The sequence below is a fragment of the Aulostomus chinensis genome, chromosome 12 (assembly GCF_037954235.1).
Source record: "Aulostomus chinensis isolate RoL2024-O1b breed Wild chromosome 12, RoL_Achi_v1.0, whole genome shotgun sequence".
Classification (NCBI taxonomy): Eukaryota; Metazoa; Chordata; class Actinopteri; order Syngnathiformes; family Aulostomidae; genus Aulostomus; species Aulostomus chinensis.
This window is the reverse complement of record NC_141331.1, coordinates 18,142,183-18,169,735: the sequence shown is the minus strand read 5'-3', so window position 1 is coordinate 18,169,735 and position 27,553 is coordinate 18,142,183. Positions and strand designations below refer to the sequence as shown.

The window sequence follows — 27,553 nt, the reverse complement described above, 5'->3', positions numbered from 1 at the left end:
TCATCGTTCCATCTGATGCAATGATACCCAGCAGCCCAGAGGGCGAGTGTCAGGAAATATCAAACATGACTGATTCTGGGTTTTTGTTTCGCAGCATGCAGCTAGAGAGGAGATCCTGGCCAACGGAGGGAGCCTGTCACACCACCATGGAGGTACCTGAGAAGTATTTTTAGAAACATACACCAGTGGAAGGATTTGCAGCTTCTTCTATATTCTAATATATGAACAGGATGAGCTCTTCTCCAAGCAGCCATCCTGTCAGGTTACAAATGTGTGTGTGTGTTCTGAGATCCGTCGTCACTCCTTCATGTGTTCACACCGCGTCACCGCAGCTCCGTCAAACAGTTCTGACTGGGCTGTTTGTTCATTTCAGTGGTGACCAAATGAAACGTGAGCGCGGGGGGGGGGGGGGGGGGGGGGGGGCGTGTGAGACTATTCTCTGGGCCTCATCCGGGCTAACTGAAGCGGCTGCCTTATCTATATTGCCATCCGCCTCGCTGTTTTCATACATCACTTCAGGCTATTCATCACACCTGTCAAAAACAGTATGCAGTGAATCAGCTGCGATATTAAATTGCAATTTCTCCTGAAGGCGGGGACGGGTTCAAAATTAAAAGATTGCTAATAAAAAGGAGGCGGCGGGCCAGGGTAAATGATGCTGCCGTTATTGCCGGCTGTAAACTGACCTCCAAACGGTGGCCCGGCCACCCCGAGCTGCCTGGGGAGGTGACAAGAGAGGGGAGGGGCCGGGAGTGGGGGGGATATTGATGCAGCTCCCGTGTGCGAGGCCCACTCTGTAATTGTGATTAATAACAGTGGGGCTTGCTATCTGGGCGCAGACAGACCAGTTTGTCTGCCCACAATCAGCGCTTGACAAATGGAGCTAGTTTCACTGGGTTTTGTGTATCAAACAAAACAGATGTAGTCAAGGATGGCGGGGGTGAGAGGGCAGCCCAGGAAATATACAGTTCTGTGGCCTTGTATGTGTCGAAGGGGTTCACTGCTGTCTGTGCAGGACATAATACCTAGCTAGGACAAATACTGGATGCAAATGGATATTTATATTCAAATGTAAGAAGACTGTAGTTTTCTGATTGAGAACATTGGGAGAACTGTCCCTTGAACCAGGTCAGCAGTGTTGTAGCATTGAGGAGCTGCCGAGCATCCATCACCAGCAGTCGTCCATCTATCAGCTCCACACCGCCCCAGCCTCTCCGCCAATACTGAGGCTCGGCCATATCACAGCTACGCAGGGTCCCTACCTCAGCCTGTCTTTCATGTCCTGACCTCCATTTGTTAGAGACGCCCGGGGAGAGCGCAGAACCTCAACCCACTTTGACGCACTCCCACTACTCTCCACCCACCTCCGCACGAGTCATCCTCACCTTAGAGCGCCAAACTCACCACTCGCAGGAGCTAGAAAAATGAGCCCACTCCCATCTTGTCGTTCACCCTGCACCCCAACAATGTTTTCAACACAAGAGAAATGCGACTCCCTTTTCTTTTTAATCTGTCATTTCTGAAATAAGTACCTGCACTTCTTTGCATGTCTCAGCTGCACAGAGCACGCCTGCAGAGATTGATTGCATTAGCTTGCAAAAAAGCGTGAATACGACAAGATAGATGTGTAAATTATCACAGTGATGGAGGCAATGATGCAGTCCCCGCACCTTCTGTTTTCTCTCTCCTTCCCGGGAGGAGGGATGGGTGGAGGTGGGACCAGGGGGAGGGAGCTGGTCACAGAGAGCAGGGGACTTTTCTAGTTACTGGGTAGCAGCTGATTGGTCCGTCCGTCACCATCTGGAGGTGCATGTGGAATCAGTCCCCGGTGACCCCGTCGTCCGTCCCCTTCTGTCAGGAGACGGTTCTCTCCAGCCCCCTGGCTGATCCTCATCTGGGTTCCCGGGCTGGACTCTGATAACGCGGTGCTCTAATGTGTCAGGGTGGCCCCCACCTCCCTCACTGTCCCTGTTAACACATGAGGGCTCCCCTGCTAGTGTGTGAGCGACTCATCTACACTTTCCTATTTATAGGCCTCCGTATCTAATCTCAGGATTCCACTACTGGTTTCCAGTGTTTACCCAGTCAGCAGCACCTGTTCTGTTCACCGATCTATCGTACCTCTCTCTTAAGTTAGCATGACCTCCAAAAGTTAACATTCACACAGACTTCCTCACTGTTTTTGTTGTTGTTGTTGTTGTTGTTGCTTGGTGACTTTCTGTCATTTTCTAATTACTTTTTCATTCACGCTTAATTTAGCCAACAGAAACTCCACTGACAAGTTTCTACTTTTAAGTTGATTTTTGCTTCAAGAAGATTTTCAGTATTAAAATGATGGAGGAAAAAAAATCCCCACATTTAAGAAGTTGAAACTCAAGAATCAACCTTAAGTCACAAGTGAGGAGTGCTTGCATGGGTCCGCCATCATGGAGACAGGAATCAGGTCGGAGGCACCCTGGTCCGCAGTACAGATGTGTAAGAAGGCTTTTTTGATTTAGGGTGCATCTAGACAAAGGCTGGTTGGTCTTTAAACAGCTGTTAAATTTTCAGTCATTGCTACGCCACGACTTGTTCTGGAGTATTTTGCTTGAAATTTGACCCAAACAATAGACAGGTAGGCAGATAAACTACCAGACAGATGTCGGCCTTTTTGAGAATACAGTTGTTGCCCACGTATGGAGTTGGACGTGGGTCTATTAATGTATTTGTTCTTAGGGGAGATTGGGTGCCATTTAAGTCTCATCCAATGAGTAACAGTCAATTTATCTTTCTTTACACTCGGTCCAACAATTCCGCAGTGTCGTGAACTTGTAGGACATCATTTCTTTATTATTTTCAAGTCTTAAACCTGAGTTAGTGTCAGTGTACGGGGTCTCATGAGTCCTCGGTGCAGCCTGCTCTAGACCTGCCAGGCTGTCTGACGTCTTGCTGGGCGCAGACATTCTGGAGCACGTCTGAGTGGACAGCTGGTGAAGCTGTGGGCACCCTCGCCAGGCTGCGGACCACAGCCCTACGTGCTCCTGGGAGGGTGAAGGACTGGCTGAAGGCTAAAGTCCAGCTGACGGAGGACCAGCATGCTGCCCCTCCACCGTCGCCCTGCTGCTCCTCAGGCCGGAGTCAGAGGGCACCACAGAGGGACACAACAGAAGTATCAAGTGGGAGTGTGGAGGGGAGTGGCCGAGTGAGGGGGGCAATTGAGGTAGCTGGGGACGGGCCGCTAAAGCCGCCAGCCAGCCAGCCAGCCAGCCAGCCAGCCAGCCAGCCAGCCAGCCAGCCAGCCAGCCAGCCCCTCCTCTGGGAACACACACAGCCTAATGAGTTTGATAGTCTGCTGAGCTCCATAAATCATGCCATGCAAAACATTTCTCCTCTCTGAATAAAAGCATTTATCACCCTCTGTTTATTCACTCACTCTCACAAGATTGATTGGCTCACAGCAGCCTGCTGAGCAATCAGCCGTGCCCATTCCTCTACCCCCCACCCCCACCAACACCACCGCCACCTCGCTCTTCTTCTTCTCCTCTGACTTTATTTATTTATTTTCTCTCTCTCTTCTGTCATTCAGTGGGCAAACTTCGGAAGGAGTGGATGAGACAGACCGTCTCCAGCGTGGGCTTGGGGATGCTCAAGTCTGTCAAGGACTACTTAGACCCCCAGAACATCTTTGGCAACAGGAACCTCCTCTAACTTCCTGCTCTTGTCCACCTTTAATCTCACGTTTTGTTTTGTTTTGTTTTTCTTGTGCATTTGGGATTAATAGTTACTAAATTTAACATGAACAGAGATCTTTTTCATCATTCGGTGCCATTTCTTTTGTGTGTGTTTTGTTTCAGGTGATGTTGCAGTTACACGCTATAACAATCCTTCATGTTGAAGCTCATCAGTTGTGTCCCGACATACGATGCAACCACCTCGTCATTTTTAACTGTTTTCTCATACCTCCTTGCCAATGGTAGTGATGTAGTTCAAACATTGTTTTTACTTTTCCTCGTGTATCATTTCCAGATGAATGCGATTCTAAATCTCTGTGCCTTTCTGAAGCTTAGTCTGCCTTTCCTCCTCTCCTAAACACTCCACTGGTCTTCAGCAAGTCCCTTAGTCAAGCTAAATTTGTCACCTTCATACTCTCATATCTTTTTGTTGTTCTGACCTATTGCCATAAGAGACTATTTTCTGGACCCTCAGTGTGTGTGCGTGTATGTGTTTGTGAGTGTTTTTGTGTGCGCGCGTTAACAAACTATATCATCACTCTACCCCTCCGAAATCTGATGACAAAGATTACCTGTGTGTTACTGAGAAAGTGAGGCGGTTCTTCTGACCATTCTCGCTTCAATGTGAGCGCCTTTTTGAAGAGGCGTCTGGACCCCGGTGCTCTCGTCGTACCAAAGAGTCGTCAAAACACGTCAGATCATGCCAACGACATACATGTGACCACCCTCACACACACACACACACACACACACACACACACACACACACACACACACACACAAACCCCCATACAGCTAAACTGCATTTTTAATCATATGCAAAGATACATTTTTTGAGATGTGTAAAATGTAGATATTTGTTGCTAAAACTTTCTATTAAATGCATTACTTTTTCTTATTTTCAAGTTGAGGGTTGGTTTGTTTGTTTTTTTTGCATAAATTGTAATTATTGTCGCTCACAAATTCCTCAGCGCCTCATTTTCATTTGTTACATCATTTGTGTGAAGGTTTTTTGGAAGTAGTGTCCTTCAAGACTAATCGAAATCAACACTGAACTTGCCTTCTCGTCCTCCTGTTTCCTGGACCTCAGTGTCTTTTTAATTCATATTTCCCTTCATGAACGGTTTCATACCCTTGTGTCAAAATAACGTGCGAGCTTTTGAATGTTGCGGATGTACCCTTTTTTTTTAATTTTCTCAAGACAGTATAACATAAAAATATGTTTTGTCAACGCTATTTGTGCAATAAATTCAACTAAAACATCCCAACTGGTGATTTGTTTCTTATGCGTAAAAGTCATTTCATTTCTAATTCAGCATCTCATTCGCGGTTATTTACACCGTCAGACGCGAGCCTGAGGGGAAGTTTCTGTTGATCTGAAGGTTATCCAGCTCAGTTTAACAATGTCTTTTGCCTCCTTTTTTTCTTCTACACAAAGCCTCATTTGGGAGCTATCTTCACCCACACAACCGCCTACACACTGCCTGCTGACGTCACCTCCACCTTTCAACAGCAACAGCCTTGGACTATGAAATACACTGCAGCAATTACCCTTCTCACACTGCTGTCAGACTGAGGATTCCATGAATGGGTGATCATTAATACCATATTTCTGACTCTCTGACAATGTTGCATCCATTTTTCTGATGAATATTTATCAATCTAGCCGAACAGTTCATGTATTTTCTCCTTTTCACCCCCCAAAAATATCTTAATGAAATGGGCTTCTAGCTGCAGGATTTCATTGAGAGATTTCATGTGCGAGGATTCATTTGTCCACATGAGGTCAGCACTGTACCGAATGAAACGGCAGGCGAAATCACTGTAACTCAGGAAAGGAAACATCAAATGTGTAGCAGCATATTTTTATTTAAAGTCTGAACAGAAACATTGCACATTTGCTTTTTCATGCCTTAAAGTTTCTTTCAGTTCCACCCTGCCATAAAGAGTCCAAACACAGAGAGGAAAGAAGTACAAGCAGCACGTTACATTTCCAAATAGACAAATAGAAGTTGGCCACATTTGGAGACCTAATAGAAAAATAGAACAGCGATATCCATAATTCGCATAACATGATGCAGAAATAGAAGTCATGCATTATGATGAGATAACGTGTGTGTGTTCGTGTACAGATAAAACTTCAAAATCCGAGGTATTCGTTGGCTCACGTGTTCGCTACATCCTCAGCAAGTGGTTGAACATTAACACTGCATCAAACATGCAACTCAAATGTATCTTCAATTTAGTTCTTCAACTAAAATACGGTAAAGTAGCACATAGATCCATGCCTCGCAAGGTGCACAGTCACATTTCCAATAAACAAAGCTACAACACAAGTCATAAGGCATGTGTCTCTCAAAAATACCACTTATTATATAACAATGTGAAAATAAAAAGTTTGTGACTACATGGGCACTTCAGAAATAACATATCTCAGTCTTCCTCTGGATATTAGTGAGCTTTGAGAAGAGGCCAAATATTATTTAATGTTTCTATTAAACTGTGGAATTAAATCAGTAGATAAGATGGCTTCTGTTTAAATTAACGTGATATCGGAACAACTTCAAGGCACATTGTGTGTGTGTGTGTGTGTGTGTGTGTGTGTGTGTGTGTGTGTGTGTGTGTGTTTGTGTCAAGTGAGACCCTGCATTTATTAAACTGAGCAGAAAAGATTTAATTCCTATTGGCTACCATGGGATCAAGACATAACTGCAATCATTGGTTTTTACAAATTATGGCACAAAAAAGGGTTGAACATGGATTTCCATACTATCTAAGAATGAGGAGGCCATGCATTTTTCATTAGGATCTTAAAACAAGGCACAGGAGGGGAGGAAGTGGAGCACTCAATTTGCATTGCAAGCACTGTCACAGGTCGTGCTGTTCCTGCACCACTTTATCCTTCAGAAGCAATCCAGAGCTTTTCCAACAGAACTTCTAAATTCAACAGCCTATGTACAGATTTACAGTAAAACGTGTTACCACTGACAAAATGCGAGTAACAAGGAGGTACCGAGAGCAAAACAGCACGCAAACATTCCTTTCCAAAATTCTCCATGCCTTGTTGTGCAGAAAATCTGTGCAATGCCCAGAATAGTTAGAGAGAGAGCTCACTGGTTGACATGTTGACACAGTGATTTGAGTTTCCTTTCTGACACATTGGTGCCATCAGCTGATTTGTAGCTGCTCCAACAAGCTCACAAACAAAGCTCTGTCAGCCCTCAACTGAAGGGAGCAGAAAAACCTCTACAATTAGCGCTGCACTCAAGTCCAAAGCTCATCTTCAGTAGCAAAAGCAAGGAGCCTATAGCCTCTGCATGCACTGCACTGCCTAGGTTGCAGGCTGCATTTAAGAGGAAATAAGAGATCAGCTCAGACGTGCTGGCACAAGCTAACTAACTGATGTGGATGGTTTACAGTCAGCTTCGCCACTACAGCAGGGTGTGCTGCCTGTTTTAGGGACAGAGCAGCCGCTGGTTTCAGAGCTGTCGCCGCTGCAGGGGCTGGCGGGGGCAGAAACACTGTGGCCACGTTTTCTCTTGTTGTTCAGCTCCTCCCACTTGGCCCTGTTGGCTTGGATCATGTCAAGCATCGGCTGGAGTTTGGGATTCAACTTGACCAAAGTCTGCCGAGAAAAAAGATTTACAGGAGATGGAGAGCAGCAGGGTTGGACCTTGAGAGTTTGGACCCCATGAGAACACGGAATATTGGACCACATCAAGCATGTAACATTATACTTCAATTATTACAAATAAATCATGGCCATGTTTTGTTTTGTTTTGTTTTGTTTTGTTTTGTTTTGTTTTGTTTTGTTTTGTTTTGTTTTGTTTTGTTTTAACCAGGTACTGAGATGTTCTGACACAATTTGTCCTTCCTAAAATTGATTGTAATACCTCAACTTCACAGTTTTATTTCCATAGTGGTAAATTACTTCTCTAAAACAGCTGTTTATCACATGGTGTCTAGAGAAGACATTATCTCACTGAAATGGAAGGATTCTGCTCCTCCTTCCCTCTCACACTGGCTTAGAGAATGGATCTAGTGAAGATTCCATACATTATCGGGGGATCTGAAAATACATTTTACAGATTGTGGCGCCCCTTCTTGGTGTTTTTTGAGAAACCTGTCACAGTAGTCTCTGAGTAGATACCTGCTTTTATTCCCCCCCCCCTTTTTCCTCCTTCTTCTCTCTTCTGATGTGTGTATGTATGTATGTGTGTGTGTGTGTGTGTGTGTGTGTGTGTGTGTATATGTATTTGCAGGTATTCATCATTCTTTGATATATCAGCATTGATCTGATGACTGATATTCAAGCTGACTCAGTTTTGCTCAGGTTCCTCCCTCTGTGCTCATCAACTGTTCCTGACGAACATGAAATCTTTGGAAATAAAAATGTCACAGTGTTTATGTGTGTTTTTCCAGTATGTACAACATGTGTATTCTCATAATATATTGTCTTTCTAATCACAATATCCACAGAAATCGGCCAAAAAATTTGTAAATCTACCAGCATATCGGCAAAAAAAATCCAATGTGGTTCAACGAAGGGTCGCAAAAAAGAATCACCTAATTTATCTTGTTTATTTTACTATATACTGATGTTCTGTTGTAGCGTTTTATATTTTTCATAAAAAGGAAATAAAATGGTAACGTGATTGCTTGTGTCATTTATGTGCAAAAATGAAACCATGAATAACACACTTTCTTATGCCTGAATACACACTTCCACCCTTTGACAGTCTAAGTCATGTGTATGTGGATTCTGTCGAAAAGGATTTTCTGAATCTGAAATGTCATTTCTGGCGGCTACATTATATTTGATTTAGGAAATACAGTAATCATGCGGAATGTGCTCTGTGAGTTTAACGTAAATGTACAAACTAGAAAACGTGCACATTATTCATCAAGTGACACAGAAGCGGGAACAAGAACATGCAGTCACTCTCCAAGATCCCGCGTCTCTTTAGAGATTAGATGCACACGTATGACGGGGATTAGTCGCATTTGTTATTCCTCCGTGTTGAACTGTAAATGGCGGTGTTGTGGAAGCTGTCGCCCACCTTTTAATAACTCAGCTGAAAGGCCCTGTGTGTGTGTGTGTGTGTGTGTGTGTGTGTGTGTGTGTGTGTCTGCGTGTGTGTGTGTTCTTGTTCTTGCTACATATTGAGGACTAGAATACGTATTTGACCAACAGAGTGAGGACATTTTTGGAAAGTGAGGACACTTTAGCCGGTCCTCACATCTTCAGAGGGCCGTTTGAAGGTCGAGACTTGGTTTTAGGGTCGAGGTTAGAATTGGGTTCTGGTTAGGTTTAGGGTCAAGGTTAGGGTCAGGCAGTCAGTGGAGATGGTTAGGTCTAGGGTGAGGGGCTAGGGAATGAAAGTCTTCACAAAGATATAAGTACACGGGTGTGTGTGTGTGTGTGTGTGTGTGTGTGTGTGTGTGTGTGTGTGTGTGTGTGTGTGTGTGTGTGTGTGTGTGTGTGCGTGCGGTGGGGGCGATTGTTAACGTTGTCTCCAGCTCTTCTGCATCTATTGGATTTCCAGGGAAGTCTGTGTAATTACTTTTGGTTTCATTAACCTTGTTTCATATGCAAATACGACACGTGGGTTCACTCAAGAAAAATGAAAACTTCACACACACACACATACAATGGCTGGTAAAACAAGAATCACATAAGCACAATATTCTGACTCTGTGTGTGTATGTGTGTGTGTGTGTGTGTGTGTGTGTGTGTGTGTGTGTGTATGTGGGCGTGAAATTACATCTAACGGTTCCTATTTAATGCTGACAGACATTTATATTCCCTTATTCCTACAAACAGTTGTGATTATTAAAAAAAAGACATCACGACATGTTTTCGCTGTCAAGAAAACTGCCCGCTTGTTCATGTGATATTGATACTATGGGCTGTTAAAAACTGTGCAACTCAATAATTCATGATGCTGTGAGAGGAAAGCGTGCGTGCTACTAGTTATGAAGCCAGCGATGCCTAGCAACATGGATTTCCATTTCCATGATTTCACATAAACCTTTCTGGCTTCAGTTTTGGTGTTTTCTGTTCTGGTTAAATGTGTGTGTGCAAATCAGCGGGATGACATGTGGCCTACACAGAGCTGTAAAAACTAGACTTGTGGATTTGTCTTGCCTGCAGTTTACAAGAGGAGGATTTTTTTTGTGTGTTTCTTCAATGTGTTCATTCACCATGGGGCATTTTTCCACTGAGTAAGAAGAAGAAGAAGAAGAAGAAGAAGAAGCGAGGGGCTGTCATATGTTGGGATATAAAAACAGGAGGTTATATAATGGGGGATTAATATTCCACCATGTAGCGAGCCACCACCAGGAGATTGAGATCAGCGAGATCAAGAACGAGATCTCTTCCGCCCACGAACAAAAATCCTACTGCCTCTGAACTTCCTCTGTTCTCCTCCCTTTCCAAGTTTAATTGGCAGCAGCGTGATTGTGAGCTGCATATCTGCATTCTCCAAACATCAGCTGCTGTGATGCTTTCATCTCCCCTACAAACAATAATTACGGTCTGCTCTAACTTCGTTTGACACCACCGATTCAATGATGTCCTTCGTGCTACGACGTCTTGCAGCAGGAGAATTTCGTGCTTGACTCCTTTCAAAACTCGTGCTTGCTTTCATACATTTGCCTCCGATACGTCTCATCGTTTAATAGACCAGATCTCCTCAGTATGCCGCCCTCTTTCTCCCACACAGCCGCTGCTGACGGCGGTAGGAGGGGCAGGTGGGTTTCGCTTGGCGTCATTCAGAAACACGCGCACATTATTACCATACGGGCGAGGACAGATTTCCATTCATTCCCTGCAAGATAAACACTACCTGAAACTCTAACTAGGGTTTGCTGGGATTCTGAAGCGAGGCCTGGTTGGAACAATATGATCGCTTCTCTCTGTGTAATTGTCTCTAGAGGAATCCGGGAGTCAGTCCCTGCTTATGTCATTGTTGTGCAGTGAAGCCCAAAGTACACTGTCTCACTGAGGGGATTTAACTCTACTGGCATTGCAGCTCTATTCACACACTCCGCTACCTCTGAGCTTCCCCGTAGTCAGAAAACGCACCCATTGTGCTTTTCTCAAAAGAAGCGGATGCAACCTTGAAGCTGGTTTTATTTTATTTTTTTCTCACTGAGGAATCTGTGTGAAGAGTTATGGGTGACAATTTCATTGTTTGCGTCAGTGGGGACAATAACTGAGGAAGGACAAGGTCTACTGATGTAAGAGATGGGGGGGGGGGCGTGCAACAAGACGAGTGAGCGTTACCTCGTACAGTGGTGCGCAAATTCCATCAATCCACTCCAGCTGAAGCCCTGGCAACTCATCCTTCCTGTTCCTATCAAAGATGGCCTGAAACACAAGATGAGACACGTCATTAGCCTCGCTGTCATCAGACTTCCTGTTAAAGCAACTTCCACACTTTCTATTCTACCTCATTCTCCTGCAGCTGGAATTGAGGAGGCTCGGCGGAGGCTGTGTTTCAAAGATAGTTACTGGGCTATGACTTAGAAGTTAATATTTAATTTCCAACACCCACACACAAAGCAGTGCAGGTTTGACACAAGCAGCAGACCTGGGGGTACTGCATTAGTTATTTGAGAGTGGAGGCAATGTGGCTGAGCTTGATTAGTTAGAAGTCATTAATTGCACTTGGAAAGCTGTTAGTTTTTCTTTTTAAGAACACACCCTCCAGGCTCCCCCATCAAACAGACACTAGATAGTTTGGAGGATGATATAAAGCGTCTTTTTCACATATTTCTACACTAGAAAGATAATAGAGTGATACTACAGTAGCAAAATGTCTCGTGCGTTTACAACTGGAGGACTGGAAAGGTCAGAGTTTGCTTTGAATCCAGTGTAGGAGGAAGGAGTGTTTCGCTGTCTATGGTTTATTCTCGGCCAGGCAGCCAGGGAAGTGGAGCAGTCAAGCTGACAACTCACTTTTCTCCCACTACTAGACACACGCTCTCGTATTTCCAGTGTTTGGAGCTGCAGAGAAAAGGTCATGGAGGTGAAACACGCAGCAAAAAGCACATAAGATGCAGCGATGTACTCACAGAGGGTGTGAGCTTCAGCTCCGATCTCTCTCTGTCACCCTGCTCAAAAAACTCGCTGGTCACCAACTCTGCAACCTGCAACCAGAGTGAAACCAGGAGTATAGAAAGACATGTCGACCTACTTTCCATAAAGGAGCCTCTATGTCTCACCTTACGAGATATCTCCCACGGTTTAGTGACAGCACCCAGATCACATGCTGTCATCATCATGGATCTGAGAGAGAGAGAGAGGTGATGGAAACAGTAATAATATTTCAAACAAAGATGTTTCTAGAAATCTCCTCTGAGCCTTACCTGCACATGTCTCGATGAGCCTTCACATTCCAGTTGTACTCTCCTTTGCTGACCAGCTCAAAGAAGGTGTTTCTGTTCCTGTAGGAGAAACATGCAGGTGTAAATCACAACCACAAGGGGGCGATATTAGCAAAAAATGAAGCCTGGAAACTAGAAACGGTTTACAATAGCAGTGAGTGTGTTAAGCTGATAATCTAGAGACTGGTTCTACTTGACATGTCAAGATAGCTGAATGATGATATTCATACTCAAAGTAAAGTGTGAGGTCCGTGGCCAGGATGGACTGCTTCAGCAGCTGCATGAGGTCGCTGTACTCGGTGGATGAGAGGTTGGAGAAGATGTTGTGACCCTGTGGAGACACATGACAAACATTTTAGAATCACCATCACATCGAGAGAGAGAGAGAGAGAGAGAGAGAGAGAGAGAGAGAGAGAGAGAGCGAGAGAGAGAGAGAGAGAAATAAAGGCTGGGGTGAAACCCTGGATGAATTATTAATGTTATTTGGTGTGCATGTATTTATTGGAACAAAATGTCCATATTTTATGGGACATGAGTATTTTTTTTAAGCTGTTGTGTCATGATCTGATGCCGTAAAAGCTTTGGACTTTCATGGTTATCGCACATAACAGGAACATTACAGGATCGTACATTAAAGCCAAACTAATAAGGTCGGGTCATCAGGTTATTTCAGTTTGGGAGCCCTCATCAGAAGTACGTTTGTACCAATACCCCCACTTTGATAATGCTTCCTCAGCAATAGTTCAAATACAAACACCTAACTGAGTTTGTTACTCATCTTTGGCTTCAGTTTTCAGCTACAATTAACAATTAAAACACTTTCATAACATGAAAATATAAAGCAGTTTACTGAGATGTAGTTTAATTTAAATTATCTGTCCCAGCTGTTGAGCCCCATCTGTAAGCATGTTGGTATTTTTCCACTTGGAGCACATTTACAAGATAAAAAATAAAATGCAATTTAGATATTAAGTCTGCATGATATCATGTGATAAGGCATCTATCAATACCTCATGGTACTGAAGTGATTCGGTCGGTGCTGTGAAAGCACTGACGTGCGCTACCCAGCTTTGATCACCGGGATGAAGTCATATTCCCTGAGAAAGAGGAATTCCTCAGGTGAGACATGATGTTAAGCTGTGCAGCTCCCACCTGTTGCTTTTCCCATCTTTCAGAAACATTAGCCATGACTAAAGCTGGAAAAAAATTAGTTTGATGGGGCGAATGAATTTGTATATAAACTTAAAGCAATACTCCACCCACACCTCAACTGACTGGCTTCAGCTTTTTCATGATTTCGCTGATCTGATTGGTTGAATTTAATATGACAGACATTGGCAGAGAGAGACGGTTCATCCTATCACCTTTCTAGGAAGTTCCGCCCCATCAACATTCGTGGAATTACTCTGTATCTTGCGTATCAGGTGGAATGAGTGGCTTATGGCCCCCAACTACAAGCAACAGCAAACAGTAGTCAACAGTTTTTCTTCCATGGGGCACCATTAGCTTCAAGCTAAGCATACATGGCTGGCTCTTTCTGCATTCCGATGTGATGCAGCGTCTGTGTCAGCTCAAGACACCTATTTGTGAGAACTTGAAGGGCAAAAGACACTTTTTGCGTAGTTCAGTTTAAGTTTACAGTTCAGAGTGACATTTTTGATGGCCGCGCAGGTGTCGAAATAAAAGAGGCATGACCTGTATTCCAACGGTGATGATTATGTCCAAAATGACTCCCTATTTATTTTTGATACGTTTTTATCAAAGCGGTTTAGAGTCACTGTCATCGCGTCATCACTTACAGCTTTACTGTTGCTTTACTGCAACTCTTTCTTCCTTTATAAAGCTCCTCTATGTCATGGAGTAAGTGGACGAGGAAAGTATGAATGATCTAGAAGCGTAAGGATGAATCTCAGATGTTAATAACTAAATAAATTAGCAGACATATTTTCCAATGGATGTACTTTCCATCTTTTGAGGAAGTCTAAAAATGGCATCGCCCTTTATCATAATAGATGGACTTAAGAACTTCACTTTTCATCCTGTCCCAACTGGAGCGGATGACACAGGGTGATGGAGTCAGACAGATAAGAGTAAGCTAAAAGATAAAAAGGGAGGGAGGGAATGTTTACAAGTTTACATAGTCACTAATGGGTTGTGCGGGCTGCTGGATTCAATTGGGAGTTTTCTTTTCTCCTTGAATTAGCCACCCTATTCATTTATATGCTAATAAGACAGCGGTAGTTCAACACCACTATCAAGAGAAACCATTATGATATTCCAAGCAAACATTTTTCAGCGCACTGTGTTGTCAGCTCCGTGATAATGAAGCAACTGGAACTTACACTACTAAGCCTCGGCGTAGCTGCTCCCTTAAAATGTCTTTAATTACAAGTTCAAACAAACCCAGTCACCTGGCAAAATGTCTCTCTCAACCAATTACCACCAAATCTATTGCCTCTGTAATTACATTGATTTGAGGGCAGCATGAGCTATTTGTTTACTACTGCGACTGAGGCACCACATGTTTGTCTTCAGGCTCAATTAGCGCAAACTCATTTAATATATTTTTAAGTGAAAGTCAATTTCAGATTTTTTGAATGACTTTAGACAATGAGACAGTGTGTGTGAGAGAGAGAGAGAGAGAGAGAGAGAGAGAGAGAGAGAGAGAGAGAGAAAGAGAGAGATGGGTGAGAAACAAATGGGAGTAACACAAGTACAGGACAAACTAATGTTTAGTTACATTCTGGGGGAACCACTAATGTCTTAATAACACTATTTTATCTAAATTCAACCGATAGCTGTTGAGATCAACATGATGAAGCAACCATAGAGGGGGCTGACATCCTGGGAGCTGCTCAGCTGGTGTGGTGAAATGATTCAAGACAATTACGGGGCTTCCAAGAGGAGCGTGTGATATCTACCGTAATCAAATATGCTGCTGAAACATACATGGTCATTAGCAGGACATCAGACAGCAGAAAAATGTTGCACCTCGCTTTGTAGGATCATGACAGCATGGTTGAAGTGATGGTGCTCCAGTGTAGCCGACGTCCCATACAGCAGCGCGAGGGCTGAGCCCGTCCTGAGGCGCGCGCACGCACGCACACACACACACACACACACACACACACACACACACACACACACACACACACACACGCACGCATGGTTAACATCATCTGCATTCAACACATCCAGAGCACTGGTGAAACCAATCACCTTAAGTGCCCTGTATTTCTATTGGTTTTAAGATTTTTTTTTTTGTGGGTGGGTGTGACGATCATTGTTATTATTTCAAATTACACAGCTCAAATAATTAAAAACTTGTCCTCTTTCTTCAATCTGTGGACAATGACTATCAGCGAATAGATCCGTTTTTGTGGCCGCCGTTGAAATGTCTAGGCACAGTAACTGAAACAAGAAGACCGATTATTTGAAGTTCTGGCACTGACCAAACAGAAAATATATGAAAATGTGACCCCAAATATTAATGGCTTGATTTAAAGTTAAAGATTTAAAGTCTGTCTTCAAAGTATTCTCTGTCCTCTGAGAACTTTATATGAGAAGGTGACGGTTCCTACTCTGTTCTCCTTATATCACTCTAACCTTGCGGTCCCTTCATTTTAAATCCATTCCAGAAATATTTCGCAAACATTTGAAGTCGATATTGCCTCGTTAAACACAAATCAATAGTATATCAATTTTTTTTTTCAATGCATTCTCAAATAATACAGTAGTTTTAATTTAAAGATGGTAGCAGGGGTTTATTACATCATCTTTCAAAACCTGAACTAAATTGGCAGCAAATTTTTTTTTTAAAAAGGCAACTAAACTCAACAATTGATGATACCAGCAACTCCAGCAGGTTATCAATTCAAAGGTTGCTCATTAGATAGAACCATCTTACCACTAAAAACTATCTGACCCTGCAGATGAACACACAAATCACCACCTTGTCTGGTCTCTTCTTCGTTTTCTTGGGTTCAGATGCTGTTTACAAGAATCACCTTGGAAAGGGCAGCCAACGCTAACCTGTAGCAATTTAACATCAGGGTTATCGGCTCATCTAAATGTGCTCGGCGTCTGCAGTGTTCACTGCTCGTCGTTAAACAGACGCTTATATAACCCTTATACAACTGGCCACTTGACTCTTGCTGATCAGTGCTGGACCACTGCAGACTGCTGCAGGTGGGAAAACATACTGTAAACAGTGTGTTGCTGGGAGTGTGTATCTGTGTGTGTAAGATAGAGAAAGAAGGAAAACTTACTTTGCTTGAAAAGCGTTGTTGGTGCCCCTGTGGTCCAAATCATGACACACACAACCTACGATAAGTGCTAAGATCTCCACTTCTGTCAGAGTCTCCTGGAAGCCCGCTGTCTGATATGCACAGGGAAGAGAGGGCCAGTAAGACAACAAACACACTCGCAGCAGAATTTCTTAGTCACTCATTTTATGATGCGATGAGCAGTACATTGAGTAAAAATGGAAAACACTCTGGCAAACAGCATGATCCCAAAAAACTGTATCCCTCTAAAATGCCAGTGGGACTGCAGAAATGCAGGCACGCGGGGAGATTTATGACTTGGATGAATGGCTTCTGGAGGCCATGTGCTGCGTGAGTCACTATAGGTCATTGTGGGGATAGCAGCAGAGATAGCACGGCCCGCAGCCCACTCATTAAAACACGTGGCGAGGGCGGACAGGGACCCTGAACAGCTTACACACTACTATTTCACTTCCCATGCCAATAATCAACTCAGATGGGACATCATGCATTCATGCTGCGTTTGATTAAATGAACTGCGCTGTGGGTTGTAGAAGAGGTTGTGTGTGTGTGTGTGTGTGTGTGTGTGTGTGTGTGTGTGTGTGTGTGTGTGTGTGTGTGTGTGTGTGTGTGTGAGTGTGTGTGTTGCCTAGAGGATCTGACAAAGGTCTGCAGATATTTTATGAAGTAATTATTTCTATGTACACATATATTAAAACAAATATTTGCTTTTTTGTGCAGAGAACTGGCTGTTTGTATAATTTGAACTTCAAACACAACAGTATCTCTACAATTCATCGAAAACCTAAAGATCATAGCTTTAATTGAGGCCAAGAACTGAAATAGCTTTATTTATTCCACACGATCGCTGGTTTATTGATTGACTGTGCAGCTATCAGCTGACTAGGAGCGCCCAATCACATCCCTGCAAGTGAACACATGTTATAATCTGATATTTCATGATGAAAATTCATGCAAATGTTGTTTGATACCAGTAGAGGGGTAACACATCTTTCTACATCCAAACATTTGGGGCCAGTAATTGCATTAATATATTTCCTTCATTCGCGATGGAGACCTCAATAATTCCTGATGTGTTTGTTAAATTATGCAAGGAAACACAAGCTAAGAGACTATAGATGAGTTGAATAAGAGGCTTTTTAAAATCTACAATACATTGTATTCCGTGTATCAAGGTGTCAAAAAACAGACCAGAGTAGCTTCTCACCACGGGCTAATCAGCTGACCTGTGTATAAAACAAGATTACAGTCACCAGACATGAGTAGGTCGAAATAAGGCGCTAATGTTTTCTTCATTTAAATAAACATCTGTACACAATGTGAATATTTATCCATCCATCCATCCATTTTCTACCGCTTATCCTGTTAAGGGTCATGGGTGGGGGGGGGGGGGGTGGAGCCTACCCCAGCAGCCTTCAGGTGAGAGGCAGGGTTCACCCTGGACAGGTCACCAGTGCATCACAGGGCCAACACATAGAGACAGACAACCATTCACACTCACAGTCACACCTACGGTCAGTTTAGAGTATCAATCAGCCTCGTCCCCTCTTGATGTCTTTGGACTGTGGGAGGAAGCTGGAGTACCAGAGAGAACCCACACAGGAACAGGGAGAACATGCAGACTCCACACAGAAAGATCCTGTGCTGGAGCCGGGACTCAAACCCGGAACCTTCTTGCTGTGAGGCTACAGTGCTGACCACTGCACCACTGTGCTTGTGAATATTCAATTATTTTTAAGGTTGCCATGTTGATGCTAACTTCCAAATTATTGTCAAGAGAGACGAGGATTCAACTGAGTGACACCCGCCAAACTCCGACGCAGCACTCAAAGTCCATAACTCCAACTTGATCAAGCTGAGACAAGAGGCTACTGAACACACCGATATAAGTTATTTATTCATGATGTAAAAAAAATGAAAGAAATGCACGAGTTTAAAAAGTTAACTTTTTGGATTCTATCACGAAAATCTTGGGGCTCACTAAAAATCTAGCACCTTTCCCCACTCGGTAGCTGACATCACCCTCTCCAGCATTCGTTCAATTAAAATTTGTAGAACGTTAACTGAGGTAAGATGTGGCTCTCGAATCCACCTCATGATTCAGATGAAACCATCTCAGACGCCTGGAGTTTGTCCAACCACTTTTGTGAAAGATGGAAACGACTATATATTATATAGTGCATTTCATAAGAAACTCTGTATCTTGACATGCAATTTCATGTCAAATATTACATGATTTTAATATTATTTACTAAATTTAAAGTATCTAGAGATTACCTCCCAGAGACATTTAATGAAGACATTCTTCTTCTGAAATGTAGAAAATTGTGGAAAAGAAAAAACGTGACCAAAAATGTGCTGGAGAGGTTTCGGGCTTCTTATCCGCTTTAAGCTATTAAGTGATTTTGTGGTGACGTCCGTGATTTATTGGGGGCAGTTTGACCATCAAGTGGGTTCCTCCAACGACAACAACATGAGCATTTCGTTATTTTTTTTTCAGTGACATATGAGCCACCAACTGAAATTGATTTTATGATCTGCGGAGCGCATGATCTTTACCGTCAGCATGGCAAACATGCATTGACAGACATTGAAGGCATGTCTCCAGTTGTGGTAGAGAACCATCCGGTAGTTTTTTCTGACCGTCAGCAGCCATCTGCACAGTGTCTGGAGGGAGGGGTGACACACAGACAGAGATGAGAGATGAGCATGTGGGGCAGCAGTACACGAGAGAGAGAGAGAGAGAGAGAGAGAGAGAGAGAGAGAGAGAGAGAGTAGTTGGTGATCTCACCTCATAGTCAATCTTAAATTTGGGTACCATTCCCAGCTCCATAAACATTCTCAGAACAGCTGTTATCATGGCGTCAACATCCAGGGAGAAGTCGTCAAAGGAGAGCTTATCAATACCCAGCTCACACACCAGGGGGATGTTCGCGGCCTGTTTCGTCACGGCAGAGAGAAAACACCAAGAGGGAAAGAGAACATGAGCTCAGTGAGCCGAGGAGGATGGAGAGGTCAGAGGATGCTGAGCCCATTTCCTGACTCTGAGGACTCATTCAGAAGCTTCAAATTAATGAGAGAGATTCACTAAAGCATCTCACTACTGTTTACTTTCACAGCTCAACGACAAGATACGCGGCGGTAATAATCAACAGTGTTTTACTATCATTATTCAAACAAAAACATTTCGCATAAATGATCCCAATTAAGCATATTCAGACTGAAGTATCGTGTCGTCTCTGCTCAGCGTGGTCTAATGAGCACAATCTGAGCAGAAATATCACCTCTGGCTCTAGTTTGGCCATTTATTGCTGCTGAATCTGCATCTCACTCCAACAAATCAAAGCTCTCTAACAAATTTGTGTTTTAGTTCCACCACATTTCTCTTCTTCTCACTACAGCTCAGTCTTTGCCAGTCAGGTCAGCAGGTACTCTCTCCTCTCTTAATTCACAGCTCGCGGTTACAAAATGTCAGCCAGGTTTGTTTGCCGCTGCCATTTGCTCTCCGGTGGAATCCCAGTCAAGTGCGCTCCGTAAGGCTCCATATGTAGAGCAGTTATGAAAGGACAGGAGGGGAGAGGAAGGAGAGCAGAGCGCTGAGCGAGGGGACTGAAAGATCACACGGGCGCACGGAAAAGCGGGGTTCCTATTTTGCGGTAATGGTCACAGGGGAAAATCCTTCACATGAAAGTACAGAAAAATAGGTCATATCTATATTTCAGAAGTGTCACGCCAATTAAAAATGTAGATATTTGAATGTTTTATCTTCATAAATAATGCAGAGAGAATGAATTTCTATTGATTGCTGTAATCCATTTCAAATACCACAATTAGTTTGTTATCATTGGGGAATTCTGCCATATTTGTGCTTGCATGCTAATGCGGCGCAACAGAGGAACTGGAAGAGGAAGTCAAGAAGGCAGACTGTCAATAATCCCTCTCTGTTGCCATAGATTTTCTCTCTAATCCATTATAGTTAATGAGAGATTGTCATTTAATTAGAAAAAATGATGTTTTAATTAAAAGGCCCAATGGGAAAACCAAATGTAAACTGAACTAAATGTCTGAGATTTGATCCGTCTGTAAACAACAGGCATCAGAGAAATGGGGTTTACTGTGCTGCCTCATACTTTTAAATGCAGAAGTAGAATCACAAAGTTCCCTTGGTATTTATATTTACTTTAAAAAATCTTAATCTAACCAGTTACACACGAGAAGGAGCACATCTACCGAGGCAGGGGAATAATAACATGACTCTTATCTTCCCCACTGCAGCAAATCTGGTAATCACAAATTATAAGCCAACAAATAAAAGGAGCCTCGTTTGGATCATTTCGAAGGGCATTGCCTGACTGTACATTCGGTCATTTAAGTCAGTGGTTCTCCACTGGAAGGGGATCATGAAATAATTTCTCATGGTTACCAAATGTTTGTTCAATAAAACATTTTTGGACTGGAGAATTGTTTTATTCTTTTACTTCATACGACACGTTACAGTGTTTCAGTTTGTCTTGGCATGATCGAGTGTGTGTTTCTGAACTTCAAAACGATCAACTCATTTTAGTCCCGATGCAACTTGAGAGTTATTCTACTTTTAAGACCCGATGCAACAAATGATTGACTAAAACTTCTGTTTATCAAAAAAAACAAAACGTGAAGTTTAACGTGCAAATTTTCGAAGCATTTTTTACATCGAAATTAGACCTTTGCTTGGTTCTCCGTCAGCAGCTTTACACAAAAAACTAACTTCTCATGAACCTTGCTGGAAGTGTGAAACACAGGCTAAGAAAGAACCTGTTACATTTTTGGGGGGCGGCTGCAAGAATTTTGTCTTCACTTTCTTTCAAGTTGCCAGATAGAGAACTTTGGAATATTTTCAGACAGACAAACAAACCAACAGGTGAAAACAAAACATTGCCAGTCTCGTCCTTCATCCATCAGCAACATACTGTCCTCTGTGAGAAGACGGAGGAATATACAAGTCTGGTGTGAATTGTGAGTTTGAGTAGAAGTAAAACCTGAATCCCTCAGCTAATAAACAACAACAACAAAAAAGTCACGATAACTTTCAGTTACCTTGAATTTGTCAACTTCCGTCTTGGAGCAAGTGGCGTGATAAGACAGAACCTGTGAAATAATGACATCTGTTTGACACAAGATATTTTTCATATCATTAAGATATGCAGTTGAGGGAAACATAGTTGTCGCTGCAGCTGCCTGCGTTTCAATTTGAGAGCAGGTGAGGAAGTTAACACTCGCCTCAGTAACAGCCTACAAGAGCAACGATGTCAGCCCTGATTCCATCGCCATGTTCCCTTCATTTCCTGAGAGTAATACCCCGCACAGACCTGCAGTCGCTTATTTGATCATAAACGCTCATGTTTATTCAGTGCTGCCAGGAGCAATGCATCTGCATATTAGTTCATTCTCTGCCTCTCCCTTAAATGCTCTACTTCTCCATGTTGAAACCCAAGAGGTGCAAACTACCGTAATGCACCTGAAACAGTGATCTTAGTATGGAGAGTAACGGCTGAGCTCTGCTGAAAGGCTACGTACTGTCGGGCAGATGAGGGATTGTGTTTCCCTGCCTCTCATTAATTTTCAATAAAACCTTTGTGAGAAGGTTATCTACAAGTAGAGATCAGCACTTTTTGCATGCGCATGTTCTTGTGAAAAAAAAAACGAGACCAAAACAGGAGCAAAGACTCCAGAAAGAAGGATGAATCGTGCAGCATCCGTTGCTCTTTTTTTTTTTTTTATGGCATCCGGGTAAATGTTTCAGCACAGAATATATGTGAATTAAAGAGTAAAATAAAAATAGTATTACAGCAAACAGAACAGGGGAGTAGAGAGGTCGTACGGGAGAGGGGGAAAAAAATCATCTGGGCGAGGGCACGAAGCAAACATAAACATCGTGAGCCTGGAGGCATGGCGGCATGAAGCGAGAGCACTTGTGTCAACAAGCTGAAGCTTTCGGGTTCATAGTTTTTTTTTTTGGAAATGTGAGTGACTCATGGAACATGGCAGAAAGTGAATGGGTTTTTTTGTTTTGTTTCATTACAGGAGATTAAAAATCTTACATCCAAAGCCACGGACTGCTTGGCCCAGGACTTCTTCACCTGGTCGTACATGATGGTGTTGTTGATGCCCAGTCCGCAAAAGATCACAAATGCCTAAAAAGAAAATCCAAGAATAAAAGAACACTGCAGCAGTTCTCAGTGCACTCTCCATACTCTTTTTAGAAAAGATATATGGAAATACCTCAAAGAGACGCTGGTCTGCGTCGTCAAACGGTTTCCCATCAAGCCTGTTCAGCACTTGAGCAACACCTGTTACACGAGAATTTAACAGAAATTAAATCTGCCTCAGGGGTCAAACCCACACAGTCCATGTAGCGTGCAGCATCCTGTCATGTACTGTTGTGCAGAACCATTCAAAACCCTTATAATACATTTACCATAATGACACATAAAGATGGAGAATGAGGTGGCGTTCAATTAACGTTATCTCTGGCAGGTTATTGTCCACAATGCAGCAGAAGGAGTGAAGCCCTTTTATTTGACAGCTGTATCCTGTGTGTACAGCTCCTATCGTCCTCTCATTATAAACAGAAAAGCTTCTGTTGATACAGAATAGAAATTCAATTGGTAGAGAATTTCATTATCTCTGAGAATATATGTTGAAGAGTAATTAAACAGTGGCAGTAGCAGGGTGGCGTGAGACGATTTCCGGAAATCAAATGAAATGTAGGAATTGTTAGAAATGTGGATGTGTTTGGTTTACGGTATAAGACACTTAAATTTAATGGGTTTAAAAAAAATTAAAAAAAAAACCTTTGCAAGATTATATTTAACAAATTAATGACAGATTTGTGACAAATCTTGTGTCTTTATTCAAGTAATGCAGGTAATTACGAAAAAAATGGGAACGTATGTGGTTTTACGGAGGTAGATTTGGTAGGTAGGAAGGAAATTAGATGGTATATTTGTGACAAATGAAATTCAAATTTCAGACTTGTAAGGTCTAATATCAAAACACTGAACTTTATAATTAGTATTAGTGCATGTATCGGTTTGTACCAGTGTCTTCTACCTTCACTTTGAAGATTTGTTGAAAAGTTTGTGAGCTTTTTCCTCTATTTTTATTTTAATGCATAGCTGGAAACCCACTGAGCTAAAATAGGGTTAGCGCTGTAGCTAAAATTGATATTCATTACAGTTTCATCAAATTTGAAAAACAGAGTTCATGTCTTCTCTGACCTCTAACCGCTTCTGCCGTAATGAGCATGTCGTTTCCGATGATTTGGAACGCAGGTGTCTCAGCATAGACCCTTCAGAACACTAATCTGCAGTTACCACAAATTATACTGGAAATACTACAAGACAATAATGGATTCACTCACTGTGTGTCTGACTCAGAGCCCGCGGATCTTTTTGGATCAAGTCATGTGCATTTTGGCTTGAGACATTTACACACAAAAAAAAAAGTACTGACTTTATAATAAGGGTACATTAACAACGGTAAGTTCATGTTTAGTTATCCGTAATTAATGCTTACTTAGTAGATGACAAACGTGTCTAGTAATCATTTACTCATGGTGTTCATGTTAACATTACAGCTTACTGTGAGGATGGATGGGAAAACAGGGAGACCGTGGAGGGAACAGCTTCTTTAAGAGCATCAATAAAGGATTAATTATGCTGATTAGTAAAGTTTATTCAAATATAACCAAGCATTAACTAAACATTATTAATGTACCAATTTTGTAATTTCTTACTCTATATTTTGTAATTTATATTTGTAAATCCTTTAAATCAACTCGTGTGGGTTTTGGTTCTTGTATTTTTTTTTTTAATTATTTTGGGGCAGTTCCTGGTTCAGTAAGTAAAAATGTGCCAATCTGGAAAAACGCTTCATAAATGGAGTCCAATTTTCCATTAAATGTGTGGATTCATGTGTTTAGTAGGCAACGCCATTTAGAGAAACAGGAGAGGACTTTTTAAACCCTAAGAGGACCAAGCATCATATCTGATGTCTGGTTTTTATACACCACGACTGCAGACGGGTTCGGAGCCGTTGTGTGTTTGTCACTTACGTCCATCCATCAGGTTCACCAGCAGGTGAACGATCTGAGCCCTGACCCCAAACATTAGCACTAGTCACCCGCTAATGATTTTAACCGTGGTTAGATGTGTTTCCTTCGAGCTTCCAAGTTCAATTGTTTATTTACTCAGAACTTCAGCCGTGACGTAACAGTCATTGAATAAAGATCTGGATTTCATCTGCCACAATCTGACTTCAGACTTTTAAATTGCATTTTTAAGTGATTCAGACATTTCTGTTGTGTTAGCAGGTTTAAAAAAAAAACAAAAAAACAACGTTTTTACAAATTTTGGCTACTTGTCATGTTTTAGGCACATTATGTATTCAAAATTAAATATGAAAATAGCGCAAATGAAGTGGTTATATTTGAGCAGGAAATATCAATTTCAAAATCAATAATTGTTATTAAAGTCTGGATTTATGTGTAAACTTTTGAATGAGCAGCCTGTAACCTTGGCACGTGACACAAGGACATTCATGTGATAATTGAATGTATCCTTGACGTGAGAATTTCATCTGCTGCTGTTTTGTTTGTAAAATGTTTTTTCACTCCAGGTCCTTGGGTGCCTCCCACACACTGCATTTTTTTCCTCCACTCAGTCTTTCTGTTCTTTTGCCTCCTGCCCTTCCCTGACAAGCGCATTAACACCTCCGCAAAAAACCCCAAGTACTGTACACACAGGCATCACACATTAACTAACCATTTGCAGCAGATATGCTGATCACTTTTCACCCAAATAAAACAAATGGCTTCCTGTGTCAGACCTCGGCGGGACCGAGTGGAGCTGCCATCGCGGCTCCTCGATGTAATATCCAGCGCCAACAGCGGATGAGAGATCAATGATTTATCAGGGTGTCAGTGTGGTGTTGACCTGGGGCTGATTCACAAACACAAAGCACACAACAAGGGAGCGCCACCTCTAAATGTGGAGTGATGGCGGAGCGTCTAATCGAATGTATGCAGCTTTGAGTGAACGCATGCTGAATCTCCTCTCTCCTCTAGATGCAAACAAAAAAAGAGCAAAAAAAAAAAGAAAAGAAAAGTGAAATCTATATTTTGACAGTGTCAGATGATGTTAGTTCTGAATTCTTCTCTACAGCAAAAATGCACAATATCAACAAAAGCATGTGAATACCCCTTATAATTGTGTAATTTTGGTTTGGAGCTGGTTTAGTGATGTAGACCTGGTTTTGGCCAGTTCCATTATTGTTATTTACTGCAAATGTTAAAACATACAATGACATTTTAGACAACAGAACGCTTTAGGGAAACAGTTTAGGCAAAGGCTCTTGATTTATTCATCATGACAATATCCAGAGGCCATCAAAGGCCTGACCCCTAACCTCAGCCCCCTCAAAGGCCTTTTGAATTGGAGCTGCAACTGCAAGACAGATGTTGTTGCCAAACACGGGTACGGTGGGGCTGCGCGATTTAGATGAAACATCTCATTATGATTAAGCTGGCTGATACTGGGAGTGCGCTAGGATGTGCCACATTAGAGGGAATGTTGATACCTTTTCGTCATTATTCTCACTCTGTCAGAAAATAGAAAATACGAAATTGATGTGATCTTTGTGGGGATCTCTGGCAAACAGCAATATTTTTGGAAGTCTGTAGAAAGTGAAATGGAGGCAGGACAATTTGAATTTTGAGTTAAAATGGCAAACCTTTGACAAATATTGTAATATGGAAAATTGCAGTCGCCATGGTGTGCTTTCGATTATATTAGGAAAAAGAGTAAATCTTGTCCACACATCTCTTGCCATGCGGTTAAAGATGCTCCTTTTACCAAGAGGATTCATGCTTTACTCTGTTGCATAGATGCAGCTGCTGTAGTTACTCCAGGATACATCAAGCTGTCGTTGACTTACCGATGATTTGATGGTTGCTATTCCAGATGGGAACACAAAGCACAGAGCGGATGTGGAAGTCTGAGAACTGGTCTGCCTAAAAACAACAGGAGTGTGAATACATTAAAAAACGCAAGAATTACAATTCATCTGCAGTCAAAATGCATTTCCATACACTGCATTCAGCATTAAACTGTGGCTTTGAGTAATGATCAACGCAAAAATAATTCAGCAGCAGTGTACAGTATGTTGATACAGCATTTCACCTTACATCAAGGCATGTTCTTATGTAAGTATTTTGTTGTTGCTACGATTGAAAGATGGTAAACAGCCTCTCTATTAAACTGTGGATTTATCATATTTTCACTATAATTTTTGAATATACGCCCCTTCATCAGCGGGAGAGTACTGGAACAGGTCTAGAAACCACAGATGCAGCGTGAGGCACTCACATCTACTCAATTCAGCGAGAGCCTGCTGGTCGCTCCTCCACCCAGCCAGGTGGCAGTGGTGGTGTCATGAATGATTGATGACTGATTTTACTTTCCTTTTTTTGTTGGACAGTGCTGTGTAATGTAGAGCATGTCAAACTTTTGAGGCCTGCACCTGAATGTAAAGTGGACTGCCGTGCCAACCTGCATGATTCTGTGCAGTTAAACTGATAGATTATCCAGGACCAGATCAGCTTATTGTTGCTGTTGCTTATTATTATTTATAGCATCAGCACAGGGCTGTCATGGTATCAGAGTTTCACTTCATGATTGTCACAGCCAAAATAATTCACTATAAGAAATTTAAAAAAAAACTGTCAGTCAAATTCATCTTTAACTGTTTTTATATGTTTATCTATTTTTTTGTGCGGTGAGGTGGAGACTTCTTCTGTAAATTCTGCTGGTGTGATCTCGTACATGTATAATCAACACATTACAGATTATCAGTTTTGTAACGCGCAGTTATCATCCATATCCGTAGATATGGATGATAACTTTCAGAGTATATGTCAGCATCTCTGTACAAATTGCAAGAATGGGTTTGTGTCAATGTGACCGTGAGAAAAAAACCCTGAGAAGTTGATGGCTTTGATTCGTATAAAAGAAAAAAGAAAGAAAGATACCATAATCTGATTTGAAATCTCCCAAATATCTCCAGAAGCATATATCCTACCAATTTTTCTGAATGAATTAGATCATTTGTCATGAAAATATGAAATTC

At 42.2% G+C, this 27,553-nt stretch overlaps 2 protein-coding genes across 2 annotated transcripts in view; one reads left to right on the top strand and one right to left on the bottom strand.

Moving 5' to 3' along the window:
• Positions 1-4,974, top strand: part of agps (alkylglycerone phosphate synthase) — a 30,244-nt gene extending 25,270 nt beyond the window's left edge. Inside the window, exons 19-20 of the mRNA XM_086220622.1 lie at positions 95-152; positions 3,566-4,974. Of these exons, the coding sequence (XP_086076748.1) occupies positions 95-152; positions 3,566-3,687 (180 nt within the window). The 3' untranslated portion in view covers positions 3,688-4,974. The remainder of the gene's footprint in view (positions 1-94; positions 153-3,565) is intronic.
• Positions 4,975-5,626: 652 nt separating this feature from the next.
• The window catches only part of pde11a (phosphodiesterase 11a), a 39,423-nt gene continuing 17,496 nt past the window's right edge, over positions 5,627-27,553 (bottom strand). Inside the window, exons 7-20 of the mRNA XM_086220621.1 lie at positions 26,363-26,438; positions 22,649-22,716; positions 22,468-22,560; positions 21,464-21,514; positions 19,179-19,325; positions 18,947-19,054; positions 16,370-16,479; positions 15,093-15,183; positions 12,332-12,432; positions 12,084-12,161; positions 11,940-12,003; positions 11,790-11,864; positions 10,999-11,082; positions 5,627-7,335 (exon numbers count right to left, since the gene is read on the bottom strand). Of these exons, the coding sequence (XP_086076747.1) occupies positions 7,102-7,335; positions 10,999-11,082; positions 11,790-11,864; positions 11,940-12,003; positions 12,084-12,161; positions 12,332-12,432; positions 15,093-15,183; positions 16,370-16,479; positions 18,947-19,054; positions 19,179-19,325; positions 21,464-21,514; positions 22,468-22,560; positions 22,649-22,716; positions 26,363-26,438 (1,380 nt within the window). The 3' untranslated portion in view covers positions 5,627-7,101. The remainder of the gene's footprint in view (positions 7,336-10,998; positions 11,083-11,789; positions 11,865-11,939; positions 12,004-12,083; positions 12,162-12,331; positions 12,433-15,092; positions 15,184-16,369; positions 16,480-18,946; positions 19,055-19,178; positions 19,326-21,463; positions 21,515-22,467; positions 22,561-22,648; positions 22,717-26,362; positions 26,439-27,553) is intronic.